Source organism: Mus caroli, unplaced genomic scaffold, assembly GCF_978045245.1.
Source record: "Mus caroli unplaced genomic scaffold, Mus_caroli_1 scaffold_9, whole genome shotgun sequence".
Classification (NCBI taxonomy): domain Eukaryota; kingdom Metazoa; phylum Chordata; class Mammalia; order Rodentia; family Muridae; genus Mus; species Mus caroli.
This window is the reverse complement of record NW_028227264.1, coordinates 100,145,088-100,165,641: the sequence shown is the minus strand read 5'-3', so window position 1 is coordinate 100,165,641 and position 20,554 is coordinate 100,145,088. Positions and strand designations below refer to the sequence as shown.

At 37.3% G+C, this 20,554-nt stretch overlaps 1 protein-coding gene across 2 annotated transcripts in view; it reads right to left on the bottom strand.

Annotated features, from left to right (window-relative positions):
• The window catches only part of Cep290 (centrosomal protein 290), an 86,185-nt gene that overhangs the window by 61,600 nt on the left and 4,031 nt on the right, over positions 1–20,554 (bottom strand). For both annotated transcript variants that reach the window (XM_021173991.3, XM_085843120.1), the window contains exons 6-16: positions 19,361–19,504; positions 16,398–16,451; positions 15,375–15,527; positions 14,483–14,665; positions 13,199–13,288; positions 12,049–12,171; positions 10,934–11,057; positions 9,928–10,100; positions 3,391–3,553; positions 1,635–1,735; positions 1,473–1,560 (exon numbers count right to left, since the gene is read on the bottom strand). In XM_021173991.3, the coding sequence (XP_021029650.1) occupies positions 1,473–1,560; positions 1,635–1,735; positions 3,391–3,553; positions 9,928–10,100; positions 10,934–11,057; positions 12,049–12,171; positions 13,199–13,288; positions 14,483–14,665; positions 15,375–15,527; positions 16,398–16,451; positions 19,361–19,504 (1,396 nt within the window). The remainder of the gene's footprint in view (positions 1–1,472; positions 1,561–1,634; positions 1,736–3,390; positions 3,554–9,927; positions 10,101–10,933; positions 11,058–12,048; positions 12,172–13,198; positions 13,289–14,482; positions 14,666–15,374; positions 15,528–16,397; positions 16,452–19,360; positions 19,505–20,554) is intronic.

Below are 20,554 nucleotides of genomic sequence, written 5' to 3'. Positions count from 1 at the left end.
ACTCTCCTTTATTCTAATACAAGAATAAAGTTGTAATGCAAAAAATGGTTTAATATTTTTAAAATCCTTCACCAATATGCAGCCAATATAACCTTGATCTAGCTTATTTTTAATAAGCTATATCAATAAGGGAATAATTTGAATTATATCATCTTAATCATTTTATTCTGTATTAATTTTAAAGTACCCATTGATAAGTAGTAAGACATTTTAAAAATGTAAAGAAATAAATTAAAAGCCATAAATTTTTATTGTATATATTTACATCTTACTTTATTTTTGTGCTGCTGGCAAGTGACTTTGTGCAGGTTCTATACATGCTAGACAAGTGTCCCTATACTAGGGTTTCACGGAGGTTTGCATAACATGTCAGAAAAGGGGGCAGAAATATATTAAGAGCCAGAGGACCAGGACATCTGTGCAAAGATTGAGTCTTTTGTATGCGACATAGAAGTTACACCCATGAAACTGCAATAGCACAGAAGTTTAAACAAGACCTGAACAATGAATATGCCTGTTAATATTCTAACATGGACAGGGAAAATCACATGGGGCCTCGACACTAGATGAAAAGTTCTAAGAAACTGAAAAATGCTGAGAGAAGGAGAACTTGTCTTCCCCTTAGATAAGTCCTCTACCCAGTATAACAACGCCAAGTGTCAGCCCTAACAACAAGCAAATAAGCCTAACACTAATGGATTCAGTAGTTTTATTTATACACACACACACACACACACACACACACACACACACACGGGATGGGGGTGGAATGAGAAATGGGAGGTGAAGGAGGGTGAGAAAATAATCTCTCTATATTTTAATTTTTAAATGTGTGTAATGCTCTTTCCGAGGACCCAAGTTTAGTTCCCAGCACCCACACCACGCAGCTCACAATTGCACGGAACTCCGGCTCCAGGGAATCCAGTGCTCTTTTCTGGCTTCCACAGGCACTGGCATACATAGAGCAGGCAAACATATATATGGAAATAAATAATATATATATATGAAGAAAGCTTCTATATATGATCCTCAAAAAGTGAACTGCAATGGCTGTTATAAAGATCACACTGTCCTTTTAAAAGGAAGGTGAACAAATGAATGTTAATATAAGATTAATGAAAAATTCCAGTAAATTGTAATAAAATTTAATTTAAGCACTCCCAATGTACAGCACTGAAAACAAAGAAGCATTCTAAGGATGAAATACAGCAATATAAAAATTACTGTTTTAAGATATTCATCATAACATGGTAGGGAACAGAGTGTACACCGAATTTTTCAAAAGTCCATAATTCCAATCTAAATTCTTAACTGTTTCAGATTCAGGGTCACACTCAATTATACCCAGCTATCTCTTTGTGAGAGCACATGCACAGCAACAGAGCACAAGCACCCTCAACACAGAGTCCGCCCCGTCTGCAGACGCCTGCTTTCCGCGTGACTCTTTCCAAGTGAGGGGTAACTGAGAATACCTGAGGCTGCGTTCCTTTTGCCTCTTTCTTGAGCCATTTGACGAATTTTTCTTTTCAAGTCAAGACGCTCCTCCTCTAGACTTTCGATCTGCAAAGCACGAGTTATTAGTACTTCTCCTTAGTTCAGATAAGAAACTTGTCAACTGAGCGACCATCACTTGCCTCTTTCAAAAGAACCTGGTTCTCAGCTCTGTACTGTTGCTGCTTTAAGCGTTTGCTGTTTCTAAATTCAGTCAAATCAATCATTGTCTTGGGTTCAAGGCCTGAAATAGAAAGCAAATAATTACAAACTTAAAAACTTGCAAATGAATGACAAAATCTTCACAGAACACGAAATAAGTAGTATTCATTATCATTTGAATCATAGAGACTTCTTATACAAGATGTCCAGACAGTTATACTATAAGAAAGCTAAATGTTAGCTAATTATAAAAGTCCTAACATGCTGCAAAGGTACTACAATTCATTAACTAAGAAAGTCTGTCATTATGTAAACGACTCAGTGCTCACTTGAAACAATATAGAGATGACATTTAATAATATGATTAGACTAAATCAAATGCTTAAAGTAATACTTGTCAAATAGCAATCTTTATTACTAATCATGTTGTTATTGATTTAATCCTCTCAGCTAACCTAACTCCTCCATTATATGCCTCCATTATAGTTCCTGATTCATAAATAACTAGGCGGTGAAATCAAGTACCAAGACAGTCTAAATAGTTGTACATCAGACTTTATATATTAAAAGCTAAACCCATTACAGACAAGAAAGAAACATGGTGTTTGTGCCAGCGGTCTAGTCTAGATAGGTCAGAAGTTATCCACACATACTTCTACATTCCTGGCTGGGACTAGACTACTCACGTCAATCAGAAATCTAGCTTAACCATCCAGTATAAGTTCTAGTTAAATTATTTCAGAAATAATCAATAAAAAGTATTTATTTTTCTTCTACACAAAGATTTCCTCGATTGTTAGTTTAACTCTAGGAAGGACTAATTGATAGCCAGTGAGTACAATGAATCACTATATGAATCAGTCATTTTAAAGAAGCAGTTTAGATTGGACACTTTAGTTATAACTTACCCAAGGTAAAGTAGTAGTACTAAATATTTCACCCCTAATTTTAAAAGTACATAAATCCCCATGTTATATTTGGAAATTACATCTTAGACTAAATGGAACTCCTAAAATACGCAAGAAAACATAAGCAGTTTATAATGTGTTTATATATCCCTAAAAGGTTTACAAAGGACTTTTAAATGGCCTCAAAAAATCATTTTGTAAACTAACAATTCATACAGTTGTTTCTTTCTTTCTTTTTTTTTTAATTTTTTTTTTTTGTTTTGGTTTTTTCAAGACAGGGTTTCTCTGCTCTGTATAGCACCGGCTGTCCTGGAACTCACTCTGTAGACCAGGCTGGCCTCGAAATCAGAAATCCACCTGCCTCTGTCTCCCAAATGCTGGCATTAAAGGCGTGCTACACCACTGCCTGGCTGTACAGTTGTTTCTTATTGCAGAGAACCAGCTATCCTCTTATATTCAGCGTAATGCAATGCACTTTAACCATTCGATTATTACTGAAGGCACACTGGGTCGATGAAAGCCATGTTCTTTATCAACCATCAGGCCCCAAACCCACTTCTGTCAGAGTACCTCCACTTTTGTATAAGTGCTTCTACAGCAAACAAAAATTTGGACAAAATACCACCAACGGCTAGAAAGAAATAAACAAATGTAAGGTAAGAGCTAAAGGGGAAGTAGAGGGCAGGAAGGAGAACATGTCAGCAGAATATGTGCGCTTTGCTTGAGGAATAGGACCACTTCCCCTACAAAAGTAAAACCAACCTAAAGAAAACGAAGAGGACTTGAAAATCAGACTGAGGACAAAGCAATATCTCAGAAAACAGCTTACCAGCCCGCTCTCTAAGGGCTTCGTTTTCATCTAGGATGTCATTGATCTTCATCTCAAGCTTATTGATTTCCTTGGTCAACACTTCCATCTCTCCATCTCTTATTTTAATCTGGGCTTTACAATTCTTTATTTCCATAACAGCATCTTCTAAGCCATATACTCCCTGAAAAATACCCCATCTAACTTCAATATTTCATAATTTATTTGAATAAACAAATCAAAGGTATGAATTTACTTATTTTATTAAGGTGATGGGTTAACTTACCTATACCTGTATTTTATATGACAGACTTTTTATAACTGATACATAAAAAAATAAAAATAGTACATATTAATGGTACATATTAACCTTTCACTGTACTTCTATAAACCAAATCTAGTAAAGAGGGCAGAATATAAACATCTGACCCAAAGGCAATGTGACTCAGCATATGACAAATTGAACACTGAGTACATACAGATAGACATAAAGGCAGAGATAAAGCATACCAATCAGAATGTATACTTAGCTGCCTGATGAATCAATTTAGAGATATGAAGAGTCAGGCCTCAACAGATACAAAAATATTGAAATTGTCCCATGCATCCTATCAGATCACCATGGACTAAGGCTGATCTTCAATAACAACATAAATAATAGAAAGCCAACATTCACGTGGAAACTGAACAACACTCTACTCAATGATACCTTGGTCAAGGAAGGAATAAAGAAAGAAATTAAAGACTTTTTAGAGTTTAATGAAAATGAAGCCATAATATACCCAAACTCATGGGACACAATGAAAGCATTTCTAAGACGAAAACTCATAGCTCTGAGTGCCTCCAAATAGAAACTAGAGAGAGCACACATTAGCAGCTTGACAACACACCTAAAAGCTCTAGAACAAAAGGAAGCAAATTCACCCAAGAGGAGTAGACGGCAGGAAATAATCAAACTCAGGGGTGAAATCAACCAAGTGGAAACAAGAAGAACTATTCAAACAATCAACCAAACTAGGAGCTGGTTCTTTGAGAATATCAATAAGATAGATAAACCCTTAGCCAGACTCACTAGAGGGCACAGGGACACCATCCTAATTAACAAAATCAGAAATGAAAAGGGAGACATAACAACAGATCCTGAAGAAATCCAAAACACCATCAGATCCTTCTACAAAAGGCTATACTCAACAAAACTGGAGAGCCTGGATGAAATGGACAAATTCTTGACAGATACCAGGTACCAAAGTTAAATCAGGATCAGATTAATGATCTAAATAGTCCTATATCCCCTAAAGAAATAGAAGCAGTCATTAATAGTCTCCCAACCAAAAAAAGCCGAGGAACAGATGGGTTTAGTGCAGAGTTCTATCAGACCTTCAAAGAAGATCTAATTCCAGTTCTTCACAAACTAGTCCACAAAATAGAAGCAGAAGGTACTCTACCCAATTCATTCTATGAAGCCACAATTACTCTAATACCTAAACCACAGAAAGACCCAACAAAGATAGAGAACTTCTCCCTTATGAATATCTATGCAAAAATACTCAATAAAATTCTCGCTAACCGAATCCAAGAACACATCAAAACAATCATCCATCCTGACCAAGTAGGTTTCATTCCAGGGATGCAGGGATGGTTTAATATACAGAAATCCATCAACGTAATCCATTAAATAAACAAACTCAAAGGAAAAAAAAAAAAACCACATGATCATCTCCTTAGACTCGGAGAAAGCATTTGACAAAATCCAACACCCATTCATGATAAAAGTCTTGGAAAGGTCAGGAATTCAAGGCCCATACCTAAACATGATAAAAGCAATCTACAGCAAACCAGTAGCCAACATCAAAGTAAATGGTGAGAAGCTGGAAGCAATCCCACTAAAATCAGGGACTAGACAAGGCTGCCCACTTTCTCCCTACCTATTCAACATAGTACTTGAAGTCCTAGCCAGAGCAATTTGACAACAAAAGGAGATCAAGGGGATACAAATTAGAAAGGAAGAAGTCAAAATATCACTTTTTGCAGATGATATGATAGTATATATAAGTGGCCCTAAAAATTCCACCAGTGAACTCCTAAACCTGATAAACAGCTTCAGTGAAGTAGCTGGATATAAAATTAACTCAAACAAGTCAATGGTCTTTCTCAACACAAAGGATAAACAGGCTGAGAAAGAAATTAGGGAAACAACACCCTTCACAAGTCACAAATAATATAAAATACCTTGGTGTGACTCTAACTAAGGAAGTGAATGATCTGTATGATAAGAACTTCAAGTCTCTGAAGAAAGAAATTAAAGAAGATCTCAGAAGATGGAAAGATCTCCCATGCTCATGGATTGGCAGGATCAATATAGTAAATATGGCTATCTTGCCAAAAGCAATCTACAGATTCAATGCAATCCCCATTAAAATTCCAGGGCAATTTGCATATTCATCTGGAATAACAAAAAACCTAGGATAGCAAAAACTCTTCTCAATGATAAAAGAACCTCTGGTGGAATCACCATGCCTGACCTAAAGCTTTACTACAGAGCAATTGTGATAAAAACTGCATGGTACTGGTATAGTGACAAACAAGTAGACCAATGGAATAGAATTGAAGACCCAGAAAGGAACCCACACACCTATGGTCACTTGATGTTTGACAAGGGAGATAAAACCATCCAGAGGAAAAAAGACAGCATTTTCAACAAATGGTGCTGGCACAACTGGCAGTTATCATGTAGAAGAATGCACATTGATCCATTCCTATTTCCTTGTACTAATCTAAGTGGATCAAGGAACTTCACATAAAACCAGAGACAGTGAAACTTATAGAGGAGAAAGTGGGGAAAAGCCTTGAAGATATGGGCACAGGGGAAAAATTCCTAAATAGAACAGCAATGGCTTGTGCTGTAAGATCGAGAATTGACAAATGGCACCTCATAAAATTGCAAAGCTTCTATAAGGCAAAAGACACCGTCAATAAGACAAAAAGGCGACCAACAGATTTGGAAAGGATCTTTACCAATCCTAAATAAGAGAGGGGACGAATATCCAATATATATAAAGAACTCAAGAAGGTGGATTCCAGAAAATCAAATAACCCCATTAAAAAATGAGGCTCAGAGCTGAACAAAGAATTCTCACCTGAGGAATACTGAATGACTGAGAAGCACTTGAAAAAATGTTCAGCATCCTTAATCATCAGGGAAATGCAAATCAAAACAACCCTAAGATTCCACCTCACACCAGTCAGAATAGCTAAGATCAAAAATTTAGGTGACAGCAGATGCTGGTGAGGATGTGGAGAAAGAGGAACACTTCTCCATTGTTGGTGGGATTGCAAGCTTGTACAACCACTCTGGAAATCAGCCTGGCAGTTCCTCAGAAAATTGGACATAGTACTACTGGAGGATCCCGCAATACCTCTCCTGGGCATGTATCCAGAAGATGTCCCAACCGGTAAGAAGGACACATGCTCCACTATGTTCATAGCAGCCTTATTTATAATAGCCAGAAGCTGGAAAGAACCCAGATGTCCCTCAACAGAGGAATGGATACAGAAAATGTGGTACATTTACACAATGGAGTACTACTCAGCTATTAAAAAGAATGAATTTATGAAATTCCTAGGCAAATGGATGGACCTGGAGGGCATCATCCTGAGTGAGGTAACCCAATCACAAAAGAACTAACATGATATATACTCACCGATAAGTGGATATTAGCCCAGAAACTTAGAATATCCAAGATACAAGATACAATTTGCAAAACAAATGAAACTCAAGAAGAACGAAGACCAAAGTGTGGACACTTTGCCCCTTCTTAGAATTGGGAACAAAACACCCATGGAAGGAGTTACTGAGACAAAGTTTGGAGCTGAGATGAAAGGTTGGACCATCTAGAGACTGCCATACCCAGGCATCCATCCCATAATCAGCCTCCAAATGCTGACACCATTGCATACACCAGCAAGATTTTGCTGAAAGGACCCTGATATAGCTGTCTCTTGTGAGGCTATGCCGGGGCCTGGCAAACACATAAGTGGATGCTCATAGTCAGCTATTGGATGGATCACAGGGCCCCCAATGGAGGAGCTAGAGAAAGTACCCAAGGAGCTAAAGGGGTCTGCAACCTTATAGGTGGAACAACAACATGGACTAACCAGTACCCCCGGAGCTCATGTCTCTAACTACATATGTATCAGAAGATGGTCTAGTTGGCCATCATGGGGAAGAGAGACCCCTTGGTCGTGCAAACTTTATATGCCTCAGTACAGGGGAACGCCAGGGCCAAGAAGTGGGAGTGGTTGGGTAGGGGAGGAGGGGAGAGGGTCTGGGGGACTTTTGGGATAGCATTTGAAATGTAAATGAAGAAAATACCTAATAGTAAAAAAAAAAAAAAAAAAAAGATATGAAAAGTCCAAGTAGATTCATTCGGTTGATACAGATATTGTAGGTACCAAAGCCATCCCCATCACAAGTTCATCAAGGTAGTCACAGTCATATCTCCCATTCGGGCACAAAGCACAGAGATACAAAGATACAATCCTGATACCTCACCTGAGCTGCATGTCTGAACAAAACACTTCATCAAAAGGCTTAATGGGGAAGTAAAGACAGGAGGAAGAGTAGGGAGGGTAAAAAGCAATAATGCTGTCTGAAAAGCCATAAAGAATCACATGATTGACTATTTATATGAAAATACAAACAACCCTATACCAAATCTAATTCTATGTATAAATACACATAAGGCTTAAATAAACTTTTCTCACCTACACTGACAACAATCCCACCAAGAGCCAAAGACCATGTAACAAAAACCCAATACCAGACATGAGTTGTCTTTTTTTGAGTTGCTAGCCAAGGTTGTCTAAAACACTCTGAAAACAAACAGCTTATTGCTATTGCCCCTGATTGACCCTCAGAGGTAGAGAGTAAGTCCCAATGACTGAAGACACAATGCATTTCAGAAGCAAGACCTAGAGACTTCAAGTTGGAACTCATTTTTTAAGCCTCTTCTTCCCTGAGGACTAGCTTTGAAGGTACCAGAAGGCACCATGCAAGCTTGAAAAGGTGGAATGCAATTCACCCTACCAACCTCTGCTGCTCAGGACCTCACTGACCAGCAGGACACCATAATGGAAGGGAAACTACTCAGTGCTAGTTCAGTCACCGTTACTGTAGGCCCACAGGTACTATTCTACTAAAGCAGCATAATCCCCCCAACAATGTGAACACTTGTCCTTTTACCTACACATAAGGTAATGCTCTTTCCCTTTGCAGTAAGAGCCCACAGTACCTCAGCCTACACAAAGAACTACACACAGAGCAATTCACCAAGTGAGCAGAAAAAAATAGCCTTCTCCAGTGAAAAAGAACATTTGGGTATCCAATACCCAATAAATACATACAAGTAATTCTACATGTAACAGGATATATGATCACACTGTGAGCCCCGAGATTGTGTTATTTACTGAAAAAAACTGTTTCTAGTTGTGCTGTGGCTCAGCCATTAGCAGATACCTTTAATCCCTCTGGCTAGAATACAGACACACACTTAGTACAATAACTTTAATTCCAAACAATGAAGGGAAAGGTTATTTGTAGAAGGAAGCACCCATGTTTGGAAGTGATGTCTACCTGTGTGGCTGACAAAGTGATAAATCGGAGATGGAGTTTACAGAATAGATATGCCCAACTCTCAGGAGAAGAGAGAGGAAAGAGATGCATCGTAAGAGACAATAGCACAAAGACAGAGATGAGGCAGTTTTTACTGGGACAATAGTACTGAGACAGGTTACAGAGAGATAATAAGCCAGACATGGATGAAGACAGAACAAGCCAGAAAATGAGATGTAACCACATTAGATATTGCCAAAGTTAGTTTGAGGCCAAGCAGAGCAAAAATTCAGAGGACAAGAGAGAAGCCAGATTGAATCAGTTAGCTTGGAGAGGAATTTGAGCCAGAACAGCTCAGTTGAGAGATCAGAAAGAGCTAGGGAGGTGACCTTATTCAACAGTAAAGTCTCAAAGGCAGAAAACATTCTAGGCCTAGAAAAGATTGTACAGGGGCTAAAAACTTCCAGGACTAGGCATAGGTTAGAAGGCAGTAAGCCTCTGAGAACACAACTGCCTCCAACAAATAAAATGTATTCTAACATATACATCCTGAGTTCATTATATTTATGAACATATCTAACATATATATATATCATACATGTACATATATACATTACATATATAAGAAACAATAATTAAGGAAGAAGGAAGCAATAAGAGTGAGGAGGGTTATGTGAGTGTGGATGGTTTGGAGGAAAGAAAGAGAAGAGAAAAATGATGTAATAATCTCAAACTTAAAAAATAATAAAATAAACTTTTTTTAAAAAGGAAAAAAAGATTTGGAAACACTTTTCTTGACATAAATCGAATGCTGTGAAGTTTGACTAGTTTAAGATGCTGTGCTCTGGAATGTTTTCTCCATGGAACACAGTAAGAGCCACAGAGCCAGTTTGGTGTCATGGATAACTGTAAGTAAGCTCTCTAACTGACAAGATAAAAATACTTACAGATTCATAATCTTTTAATCTCTTCAGAGCCTCAACCAATTCTTTGTCCTTCTCCCTGGCATCAGCCTCAGCCAGCTCAGCTGTTCTCTCGGCCTCTTTTGTTTTCTCTTCTAAAATTTGTACTTTTGAGTGAATTTTCATATAATGAGTCTGCTGATAAATGTTTGAAGTACCTACAGTGTGAAAAAAGAAATCATGAAGGAACTGAATTGAGTTCTCCTTTTTATGAATCTGCTGTTCCCAAAAAAGGGGCTGAAGCATCAGTAAGGCACAAAAGCTTCTTAGGTGTGTCTACTCACTGTAAGACCAACTCACTGTTTGGTTTTATTAAGAAAACTAACTAATGGCAACTGGGGAGTGTGGGCACTGCAGCTTTTACTAAAGTCATTTGAACCAAAAAAAAAAAAGAAGATCAACTAAAAAGTAGAGTTGATTACAGTTACTTTAGCTAGAAGGATATGGGTTATAAAAAAAAGGGGGGGTTGTAAAAGCCCACTTTACAGAGGATGCATCTCTGTGACAGAAAATATTTAATGATGATAATAATCAACATTTCTTTCAACCACTATTAACAGTAAAATAGATTTTCAGCTAGATGTATTGCCAGCCCATACCTTCAGACATCTCTTTCTCCTCTGTTTCACCAATGGATTCTTTCCATTAATCTACAAGAATTTGTTATTTCTTCTGAACTTTAAAAAAACATTTTTAACCTCTCTTTCTCCTCAGGCTACTACCTAGTTTTTTTTTTTTTTTTTTTTTTTACTACCCTATTGCAGAAAAGATTTTCTGTTTCTTCTCTCCAGTTCCTCTTTCCCTCGGATTCAGAGGCAGGAGTGGGTGAGTAGGTGGAGGACCCTCATAGAGGCAAAGGGGAGAGGGAGGGAGGATGAGATGGAGGGATTGTGAAGGGGTAACTGGAAAGGAGAATATCATTTGAAATGTAAAAACTCGTTTGAAACACAATGATATACGTAAGCCATTTACTTATAAAATACTAAGATACCTTTGTCTTTATGGAGTTCACTTTTCAAATCTTCAATAATAAACGTATTTTTTTCCATTTCTTTCGTATACTGTTCTACTTGTTCAGTGAGCATCTTAATTTGACTGTCTCGCTCCTGGATGCCCTACAAAATATTTTGAAATAGCAAATATTCATTAATATGAACATACATTTTTATAATAAATAAGAGAACACACTTCCTGGTAGACAAACTGTTTCTTTTAAACATTTTTTTATTACATTTATTTATTTGTGTGTCCATGTGTAGGAAGAGGTATGGGATCAGGTGACAACTTCTTTTACCTTGTGGGTTCCAGAGACTGAACTAAGGTTGTCAGGAAGGACATTAAGTGTCTTTACCCACTTGGCCACCTACCAGACCCAGGAAAGTAAGTTTCTTATGTATTCCTCAAACAGCTACACAACTGTTCTCATGTGAATATTTAAAGATGGAAAATTTTATTCTAGAACTCCTTAGTGTCCATGGCTTTTATAACTCCTGATACGGTGTTTTTGCTAGTCACCCATTGAACCTTCTCTTTGGTACTCTCTCTGTTTGTTTGCTGTGTTCTTTCTTTCCGTCCAGTCAGGCTTCTGTGCCTTCTACACCCCACTGAGAAACAAGGTCCTCATCACTGCCCTCCTTCTCAAATAATGTCTATCTTAGCACTTCACTGAAAGAACACATACAAGACAAGTGAGAGGGGTTTTCTGAATGAGTTTGTTCTGCTAAAAACAACTTTTAAGTAGCACACTCACAATATAAGCACACTTAGTTCACTTAGTAGTTTAGGCATAAGATACACAATAATAAACATTAATAAGAAGCAAGGTATTTTAAAAGCTACAGCTTTTGAATAGATACTAAGTAACTCCAAACTGACAATAAATAATAATATGAAAAGGCAAAATAATTCTAAAGTGTTACACTCTCTCTAAACTTACTTCTAGCTTTGCCTCCCCCATGAGATATGCATGAGAAATTTCAAAGTTTGTTACACACACAGTAATGGAAGCCGACGAGGCCCATAGATAAGCAGCTAAGACAGCTGGGACTGTAGCATCATTTCCTGATATTACCATCCTTGCGAAGGATGAGAAGGAGAAGGTTTTACCTGTTTCAGAGCCATAATGTTACTTTTGTCTACATCAAGTTGGGCGTTTTTAAGTTTCCCTCTCAGACTCTGTAACATTTGCTGATATTCAATGATTTCATCATCTTTAGAAGACAAAATTAACTAAAAAAAAAAAAAAAGATCTGTTATAAAAAATGTAAATTAACAAACCACTCATAACTCATAGAAAAGTATAAATAACTTTGGCACATTTAAAAGAATACAAAAATAAAATTCTTTTTAATTTTTTTCAGTGTGCATTTATAATGTGTTTGTGTCTATGTGTGTGTGTGTGTGTGTGTATACACACATATATAACTTCTCATTAAAATACTGCCTTCAAAAGAAAAACTGGAAACCTCCTAAGTGTCATACAACAGGGTACTCATTCATTATATGTACAAAAATTAAATATTAAAATGTGATTGGAACTGGGTTTTTTCCAAAGGTTAGAAACTATACTCTATGGTTGAAAGCAAGCCTGGCCTAGCTTGTTTCTTAAGGCCCTGTAAGGCAGCCATGCTTATCCACTCATGGATTGTCTGTGCACTACCCTTTCCAAGTTGGAACAGCAGTTGCGTGGCTAGAACGGGACAGCTAAAACAGTTACTTTCTAGAGGTCTACAGATTATCTGACCCCTGCGGGATGAATGCAGCTTCGTCCCATTGCTGAGCTTCCCAGATAATAAACAGTTCCTAACTGCCAATAAGGGTTCATTGGGCATGGCCAGAGGTGGAGATGCTAGAAGGGCCAGCTTTTACAGTAGGATTACTAATTCAGTCATCTCAGTTCACTCACAAATAGCTTCTAACCATCCTAACCCTAGTCTCTGACGGGGTACAGCTCTGGACTTAGGGTGGAAAAGGGAAGTTAGACAAAGAAATGGAGTGTTCTGAAAAGGCTTTCCACATGATATTGATAAATCTTTTCCCCGAGGCCATTCCTGATTCCTCTTGCCTGGAAAGTGCTTGTCTAATAAATAAACAAGCTCAAGGAGCACATACAGAAGTCTTAGAGCTTTTATACCCAGGATATATAATGAACTTCTTAAAAATCAACATGCTATTGTCTGATGCAATTCCTTAAGAATCAAAATCAAAGTCAAATCAAAATACAAAATGAGAAGGGTCTCATCCTGTGGCACAGCACCTTCCACTCTTCCACTTTTGCATTCACAGCCATCATGACTGGATCGTCCTCTTCATCCTTCGCCTGCAGAAGATCCGTGAGCTCTCGCACCTAAGAGTAACAATCAGCTCATAAAATGGTTCAAAGCAGGGCAAGTTCATGTGATTGCATGTGCATACTGAAATATGCACAAAGATATGTTTACAGGTGCATTATATTACATGTGTATATTACATATTACAATATTCATTACTAACATAGTCTTATTCTTAAAGGTGACACGTAATGGCTGTATAATATTAAATAAAACTTTAAAATCTGAAATGCTCTCAAATTGGACACTTTTTATGTTGCCACAAGTGGAAAATTACATATCACATTTAATTTGCTGTGTTTTAGTCAAAATACAGGCATAAAAATACTGTATTGATGGTTTACATATCAGGGCCACATGAAGCATACGAGTCTAGTGTTTAGCTATTAAAGGTATCCCCAAAAGTGCTCATGTATATATCTATCCTGCATTACTTCCAAAACCTAAAAACCTCCCAAAAGTCTAAAAAAATTAAAAAATGAAAAATAAACATAAGTCACACTCTGGACATTTATAATCCCGTGCATTTTAGATAAGCGCTACTCAAGAAACTATTCAATAATTATTACTAGAGAACCACATTTTTAAACATTAGTGTACTTTTCAAACAAGTTGCCCTATGTAAATAATAAATAATATATTGATCTTTGATATATTTTCAGTGTTTGAAGAAATAAAATTAAGTCAGGTGTTGGTGGCGCACGCCTTTAATCCCAGCACATGGGAGGCAGAGTCAGGCGGATTTCTGAGTTCGAGGCCAGCCTGGTCTACAAAGTGAGTTCCAGGACAGCCAGGGCTATACAGAGAAACCCTGTCTTGAAAAACCAAAAAGAAAGAAAGAAAGAAAGAAAGAAAAAAAGAAAGAAAGAAAGAAAGAAAGAAAGAAAGAAAGAAAGAAAGAAAGAAAGAAAGAAAGAAAATTAAATGTTATAGCCACTGGGTTTTTAAAAACCTTCAAATCCCTGAAACTATTCTCAGCACTCCTGTCTACACTCCCTTGAGCATCATTCATTTTCCCCAAATGGCCAGGACCACAGGTGCACGTGAAGAGCCCTTTTGGACAAGTATGTCAGGATGGCAACACATTCCTGTATTAAGACAAGCAACAAAAGCAACATCCTAGAACATTAAAGTCTGTCTAGTTTCAAATACACAGCAATCACTGAGGCTGGTGAGAACTCAGCCACCGTTGGTTTCAACGGTGCGCTTACTTGAAGGCGATAGTGCTCATTCTCTTTCTTGATCTGGTCCATAACAGTATCCGTTTGATGCACAAGCGCTTTCATCCTGTTGTACTCATCAGTCATCTTCTCCATCTCCTGTACAGACTCTTCCAGGTTTTTCCTCATTTCTTGGTTCTGAACTTCAATTTTCTCATTAGCCTCTGTTAAGGTCTAAAAATGTTAAATATATTATTACTTTAAAAAAGCCTTACAAGAAACTGAAATTTATACTAAACTACAATTAAATAGAGCCATAGGGTCCTCCAGAGGAAAAAAATGATTCTTGATAGACCATTAGGATTAACATGGCATTGGCCAGTTAAATGAAATTAAATGTCAAGAAAATTGTCTTTGGCATCTCAATTGTTCTTGGTGCCCAAGACAGAGAAATGCAGTGTAAATAGATAATTGAAAATTCAAAGGCACAACTTATTTTGTGTTTTAATAGTACATGTGGAGGCAGAGAGATGTTTTTGTGAATAAAATACTTGCAGCATAAACATGTGAATGCACATAAAGCCAGACGCTGCAGTTTGCATGTTTATTCTCAGTGCTCCTACTGAGAGAGAAAAGAGGTGAATCCATGGAATCTGTGAGCTCGATGGCCCAGACTACAGAGTAGTGAACCACAAAGGGATCCTACCTCACATAAGGCAGAAGCTGGTAACAAATACCAGAGGTTACCCCTGACTCAGCACACATGCAGGCACCCATGTGCATACACACATGGACAGGCAGCATTATACATACACAAAATAAGTTAATGGACACAATAGCAAATACATACTCAAAAGTCACAACAAGCAATAAATGTTAGATTTACCCCAGCCTGGTAATAAATTTGTAAAACCATGCCTCTGAACTGACTTACTCATTTTACCTGTATTTCGTCCAGATATTGAACAAGTTCATAGTTCTTTTTAGACAACTGTGATCGGTAGTCACTGTCTTCTCCTCTCCTTGATAGAAGTGATTCTTTCTGAGAATCTATTTGTTTCTGGTAGTCAATAATGTCCTGCCGAAGCTGCTCATTCTGAGTTTAGAGCAAACACAGCAGTCAGCATTAAACCTCTATCCAGAGCCAAAAACGAGCCAACAGGACAATACTACTGAGAATGACAAAACTCTATCCCTTAGCTGCTGATCCCAGAGCAGCTCTCTAAGTTCCCAGGGTTTAACTACCCTTACGGCCTCACCTTTTTCTTTAGACGTTTGTTCTTCAAAAGGACAGGAAAAGAATAATTAGAGATGAGAAAGGCAACACATAATTAAAACCAACATGTATGTGTTAAAGAAAGTAAGAATAAAGAACATTTTAGAACAACTGAATGCATTATTTAAAATAGTGAAAGAAAAGGAAAAATATTAAGTATGAACCAAAAGGAAGAAAATTCTAACTAGGTTAAAAAGAAATTTAGATAAAACAATTAAAAGAAGAGGACACAGGAGGTGGCGGTCAGAAAAAGAACAGGAATGGGGGAAATGATGTGATCATATTAAATGTGAATTAAAACATTTCTGTTACAAGACAGAAAGTTATGATTTAGCACATATACACAAATTGTAGTATAAGACTTCATGAGAAACAAAACTATGACAATGCCGGACAAAACGTCATAAGAAAAGAAATCTCCTCAAATGCCCAGTTCGCTGTTAGCAAGACGGTCATGGAACAGAAAACAAGCTCGCCCCACACGGTTCCAAGGCAGGGAAGAACTACCTAATGGCCTCGCATTTTGGTTGACTCTGTAACTCCCTGAGACAAAGCCCTCATAAAATGAGCCAGTATGACTATCATCAGTTACACAGAAGATGAGATTCTGGCTAAAATAGCATTGTAGGTAAACATTTTAAACAAGGAAGACTTTGTTGAACCACCCCAAAACTGAAAGTCTTTACTAACCTCTCTTCTTAATTTGCTGTTTTCATTTTCTGCCTCCTCATTTCGAAGAGCCAACTAAAACAGTAAAAAAATAAAAAAAAAAAGATAAAACTCAAAAATAATGCAATCTAAGTTCCACATTTAGCTTTTTTTACTTTAAATTCTTATTCCTTTCCAAGAGAGACCATTTAACTACTAAGGACTAGTAAAGCTTCATATCACACTAGAACACAAATAAAACTCAAGTTTAAACTAAGGACTTAAGAAAGGACAGAAGGAAAGACTCAGCGTTAAAGGAAAAATAATCTATAGACCAAAGCAAACTAGAGGCTAAAGAAGACAACAATCTCAAAGTTATATTGCCCAATTTCCTAAAAACTGCTGAAGGAGAAATCACTTTATGCCAAGGAGAAATCACTCTTTCCTCTTTATAAACTGAAATACCTACAAAAGGGGGAGGGAGGAGTATAGAAATGACTGAAACAAGCTGAAATCAGAAATCAGGTTGGCCTAAGTTTATATATCCTTTGAGTATCAATTCTTACATAAGTACAAAAAATCCATTTACCATCCCTTCAATTGTTTTCATGTCTCTTGTTGACATGAGAAATATGATGTGCATAACGTCCTTAACATGATACTCAGCAAACAGACCAGCAAACAGTACTAAGTGCTGTTTTCTTCACCTACAACAGTTCATTTGCAGCAGTTTCTGTTTTCTTTTGGACAGAAAAAATATAACCAATATGATAGCTTTTCTTTATTATCTATTCTCTATATAACATCCTTTTAATGGTCTTTTACCTTTCTGTTTTCTGCCTTACTCAAGCAAAAGATCCAATCACAATAGTATGCAAAAAACTTAAAGCCATCTATAAGGAGGCATAGAATGGTTCTTTAGACACGGGGGGGCAGCAGGTAGGAAATAAAATATACTATTAGGTCAGTAGAGAAAATCTGATTATAGACTAGAATACCACTGAATCAATATTTCATTTCCTGAACATCATAAGTCTATTTTGGTTGTATAAGGGAATATTCACATTTTTAGACCTATTTAAGTATAAAGTATTATTATGTCTAAAATTAAGTCTCAAATGGTTCAACAAAAGAAAAATGAGAGATAAAGAATCATGTGTACAATGATATGATAGAAATCTCAATTGATGGATAACCATGAGAATATAAATATTTATTGTTTTTTTCTGACAAGTCTTTATAAAATATAAGACTATTTATTATTTTCCAAGAAAAAACATTTCAAGAGACCTTATAACATTCAATGCAAATGAAAATTTTACAAGTTTGATGATGATTAATGTGACAATTATTATCTGGTACTATCTGTCCAATCGTATTCTAAATTGGAAAGGTGAAAATTCAATACTCAAGCACTCAGTGTTACTCCACTGTTTTCCTTTAGCTTCACTCTTGATAGCTTTCTTTCGTGCACCTATTCCATTATTTTATTCAACTTTTTCAGTGGTAAATCTTACAGTCAAGGTTCTGGCTTCATTAATATCTATACTAAAGACCATGATCAGTCTGGTGTCTACTATGTATATGAGATTTAAATATTACAAGAACCTCAAGGTCAACTGGACAAAACTGAAACAATAATGTTAAACCTGAACACAACGCGGTGTTCCAAAGAGCACCATTGTACCTAGCCACATGCATACCACAGACAGGCAGGCTCTCCTCTGCTCTCCAGCCTCAGTCATTCACCAGCCCAGTCACTCTTTCCCTCAAGCATGTCTAGTCATCCCAGCAGTTATTCCCTTATCTAGGCCACCATCAGCACCTGTCGGAACCAATACAAGTGTTTCCTTACTAATTTTGACCCTCTTCAGTCTGCTCTCCACAAAGCAAGGTAAGCTTTAAAAGCATTGAATTGACCTAGCCTTGCGCTCAGCTCTCTTGTTTCTTTAGAAAGATCCTTTAGGCTGCGGCCTTTACCAGAGGCTCATGAGTATCAAAGCTGGGAAGGAAGGACAGGAGAACGAGTGAGAGCACATTCTTGAGTGGGACTGTCAGTATTCAATCATTTATTAGCTGCAACACTGCGCACTTCCTCACTCTCTGTATCCCTACATTTCTTCACTTTCCCCATGTCAGAAGTGACTCCTGTCTCCCATATGGTACACATTAAATAAGGAATGACGAGTTAATGCAGACAAAGTACCTGACAGATGGTGAAACTCCGTTTTACCTACATTATAATCAGATGAGTAATTATAATTCTTGAATATTTCCTACCTCTAGTCTTAGTAAATGATATGCCTTCTCTCCAGAGCATTCTATTCCTTGACGATGTATACATTTTAATTTCTACTGCCATACTCTCTTGTACTTCCAGACTGTTTATGGATTACATTCTGGATATCCAGACTGATTTAAATATGCCTCCACAGCACAGATCAATATGGTCTTATATCCAGATGCACCCGTAAAGGATCACATCATCCTTATGTTACACCTGACCGTCTTAGAACTAGAAACTTTGTACCACACAGCAAAGTTCTGGTTGTGCTGTAATAGTGATTGGTTAAGGGTGAAAAGTATATGAGCCATGTATTTACATTTTCTAATTCTACCACATCAAAATTCATTAATTCATATATAACTCACCAAAATAAGTCAGGTAGTAGAAAAATTACTTGTTTATTTAAAATGTGGAATTCACTTCTTCATACCAATGTTACGACCAAAGTTAATTTTATGTAATTCTAATGTCCTCAATAAACATGCCTCAAAATTAAAGAATTATTTTCCAGTGTACCATTAGAAGTAGGTAGTCAATTCCATTATGTATTTCAAATGTGACTACAAAATGAACACTGCTACAAAACTTACCTGGGTGCACACTGTTCCTCAAGTAGAACATATAACCAAGAACCGCTTCCAAAGGTAACTACAGAAGTAAGATTAATGGTGTAGGATTATCTTAAATATTAAGATTCTTAGAGAAAAACGGGTCTTACTTGTTCATTAACCTTCTTTTCTTTATCCAATTCTTTTTCCATCTCCTCTAATTCTCTATCTTTTTGTTCCAACTGCTTCTCAAGTTGGCGAATTTCCTCACGTAAAAACCGAGTGTCACGTCCCCCTGCAGACTGCTGAGCCATCTTAAAGTCAGAAGCAAAGAATTCAGTCTTCCAACTATAAGTAATTCTTTTTCACTTGAAGGTTTAAAGGAACCAACAAACAAGTACTCCACTGTAAATTTTCAGTCTGCTTCAGAAACACCAGGCAGTTTAAGGCTTGTCATACAAACACCATTTTAAAAGAGTTTAAGAGTTGGGTAGGTAGGGAGGAGGAGAGGATATGGAAGGACTTGGGGAAAGGGAAGAATAAGATCAAAATATGTAAATTTAAAATCGCTTTATATAATAAAAATATAACTAAAAAAAACCCTGAACTTATTTAGGCTTTAATTTGTAAGTCAGCAACCCACGAGCTTCCCTTGACCACCAAAAGAACCATGAAGAACAGACTGCAGGTGCTGTTAGTCACTAAGCTTAGGGATAAAATGCGAAGGCTTAGAAACTGTAAAGGTTGTGAACGAAACTGAAAGCAGCTTGGTCCTCTTTCTCTGTCTGCCCTTTCCTGACACGGCAGGCTGGTTGGATCAGACATCACTCTAGTCTAGAAGAAACACTCTTAGTCATGTCTGTCCTTGCTCGTTCTGAGCCATGTGCACACTTGACTTGTGTCCAGTGCAACGGAAGACCTGAATGTTCAGCTTTAACAAATGTAACTGCACACACCGTGTCTGTCTAGTACTACTCTACAAGCAAGCCAAGACAGAACCACTTTAAAACTTAGCAGACATTTCGATTTATTTTACTTCACACTCCTGACAACTGGACCATGGTGCAAACCACTGAGCCACTAGGCCCCTAAGCTTGCCTCACGGGGAACACTCCCCACACATTTCTGCTACGTCCTCTTACTCAGGTGCTTTTCAGTCTTCTCTGCTTCATGAAGCTCCCCACTCTGCTCTCTCTCTCTCTCTCTCTTTGGGTTTTTTTTTTTGTTTTTGTTTTTGTTTGTTTTTTGTTTTTTTTTTTTTTTTTTTTGGTTTTTTGAGACAGGGTCTCTCTGTATAGCTCTGGCTGTCCTGGAACTCACTTTGTAGACCAGGCTGGCAGGCTGGCCTCGAACTCAGAACTCCA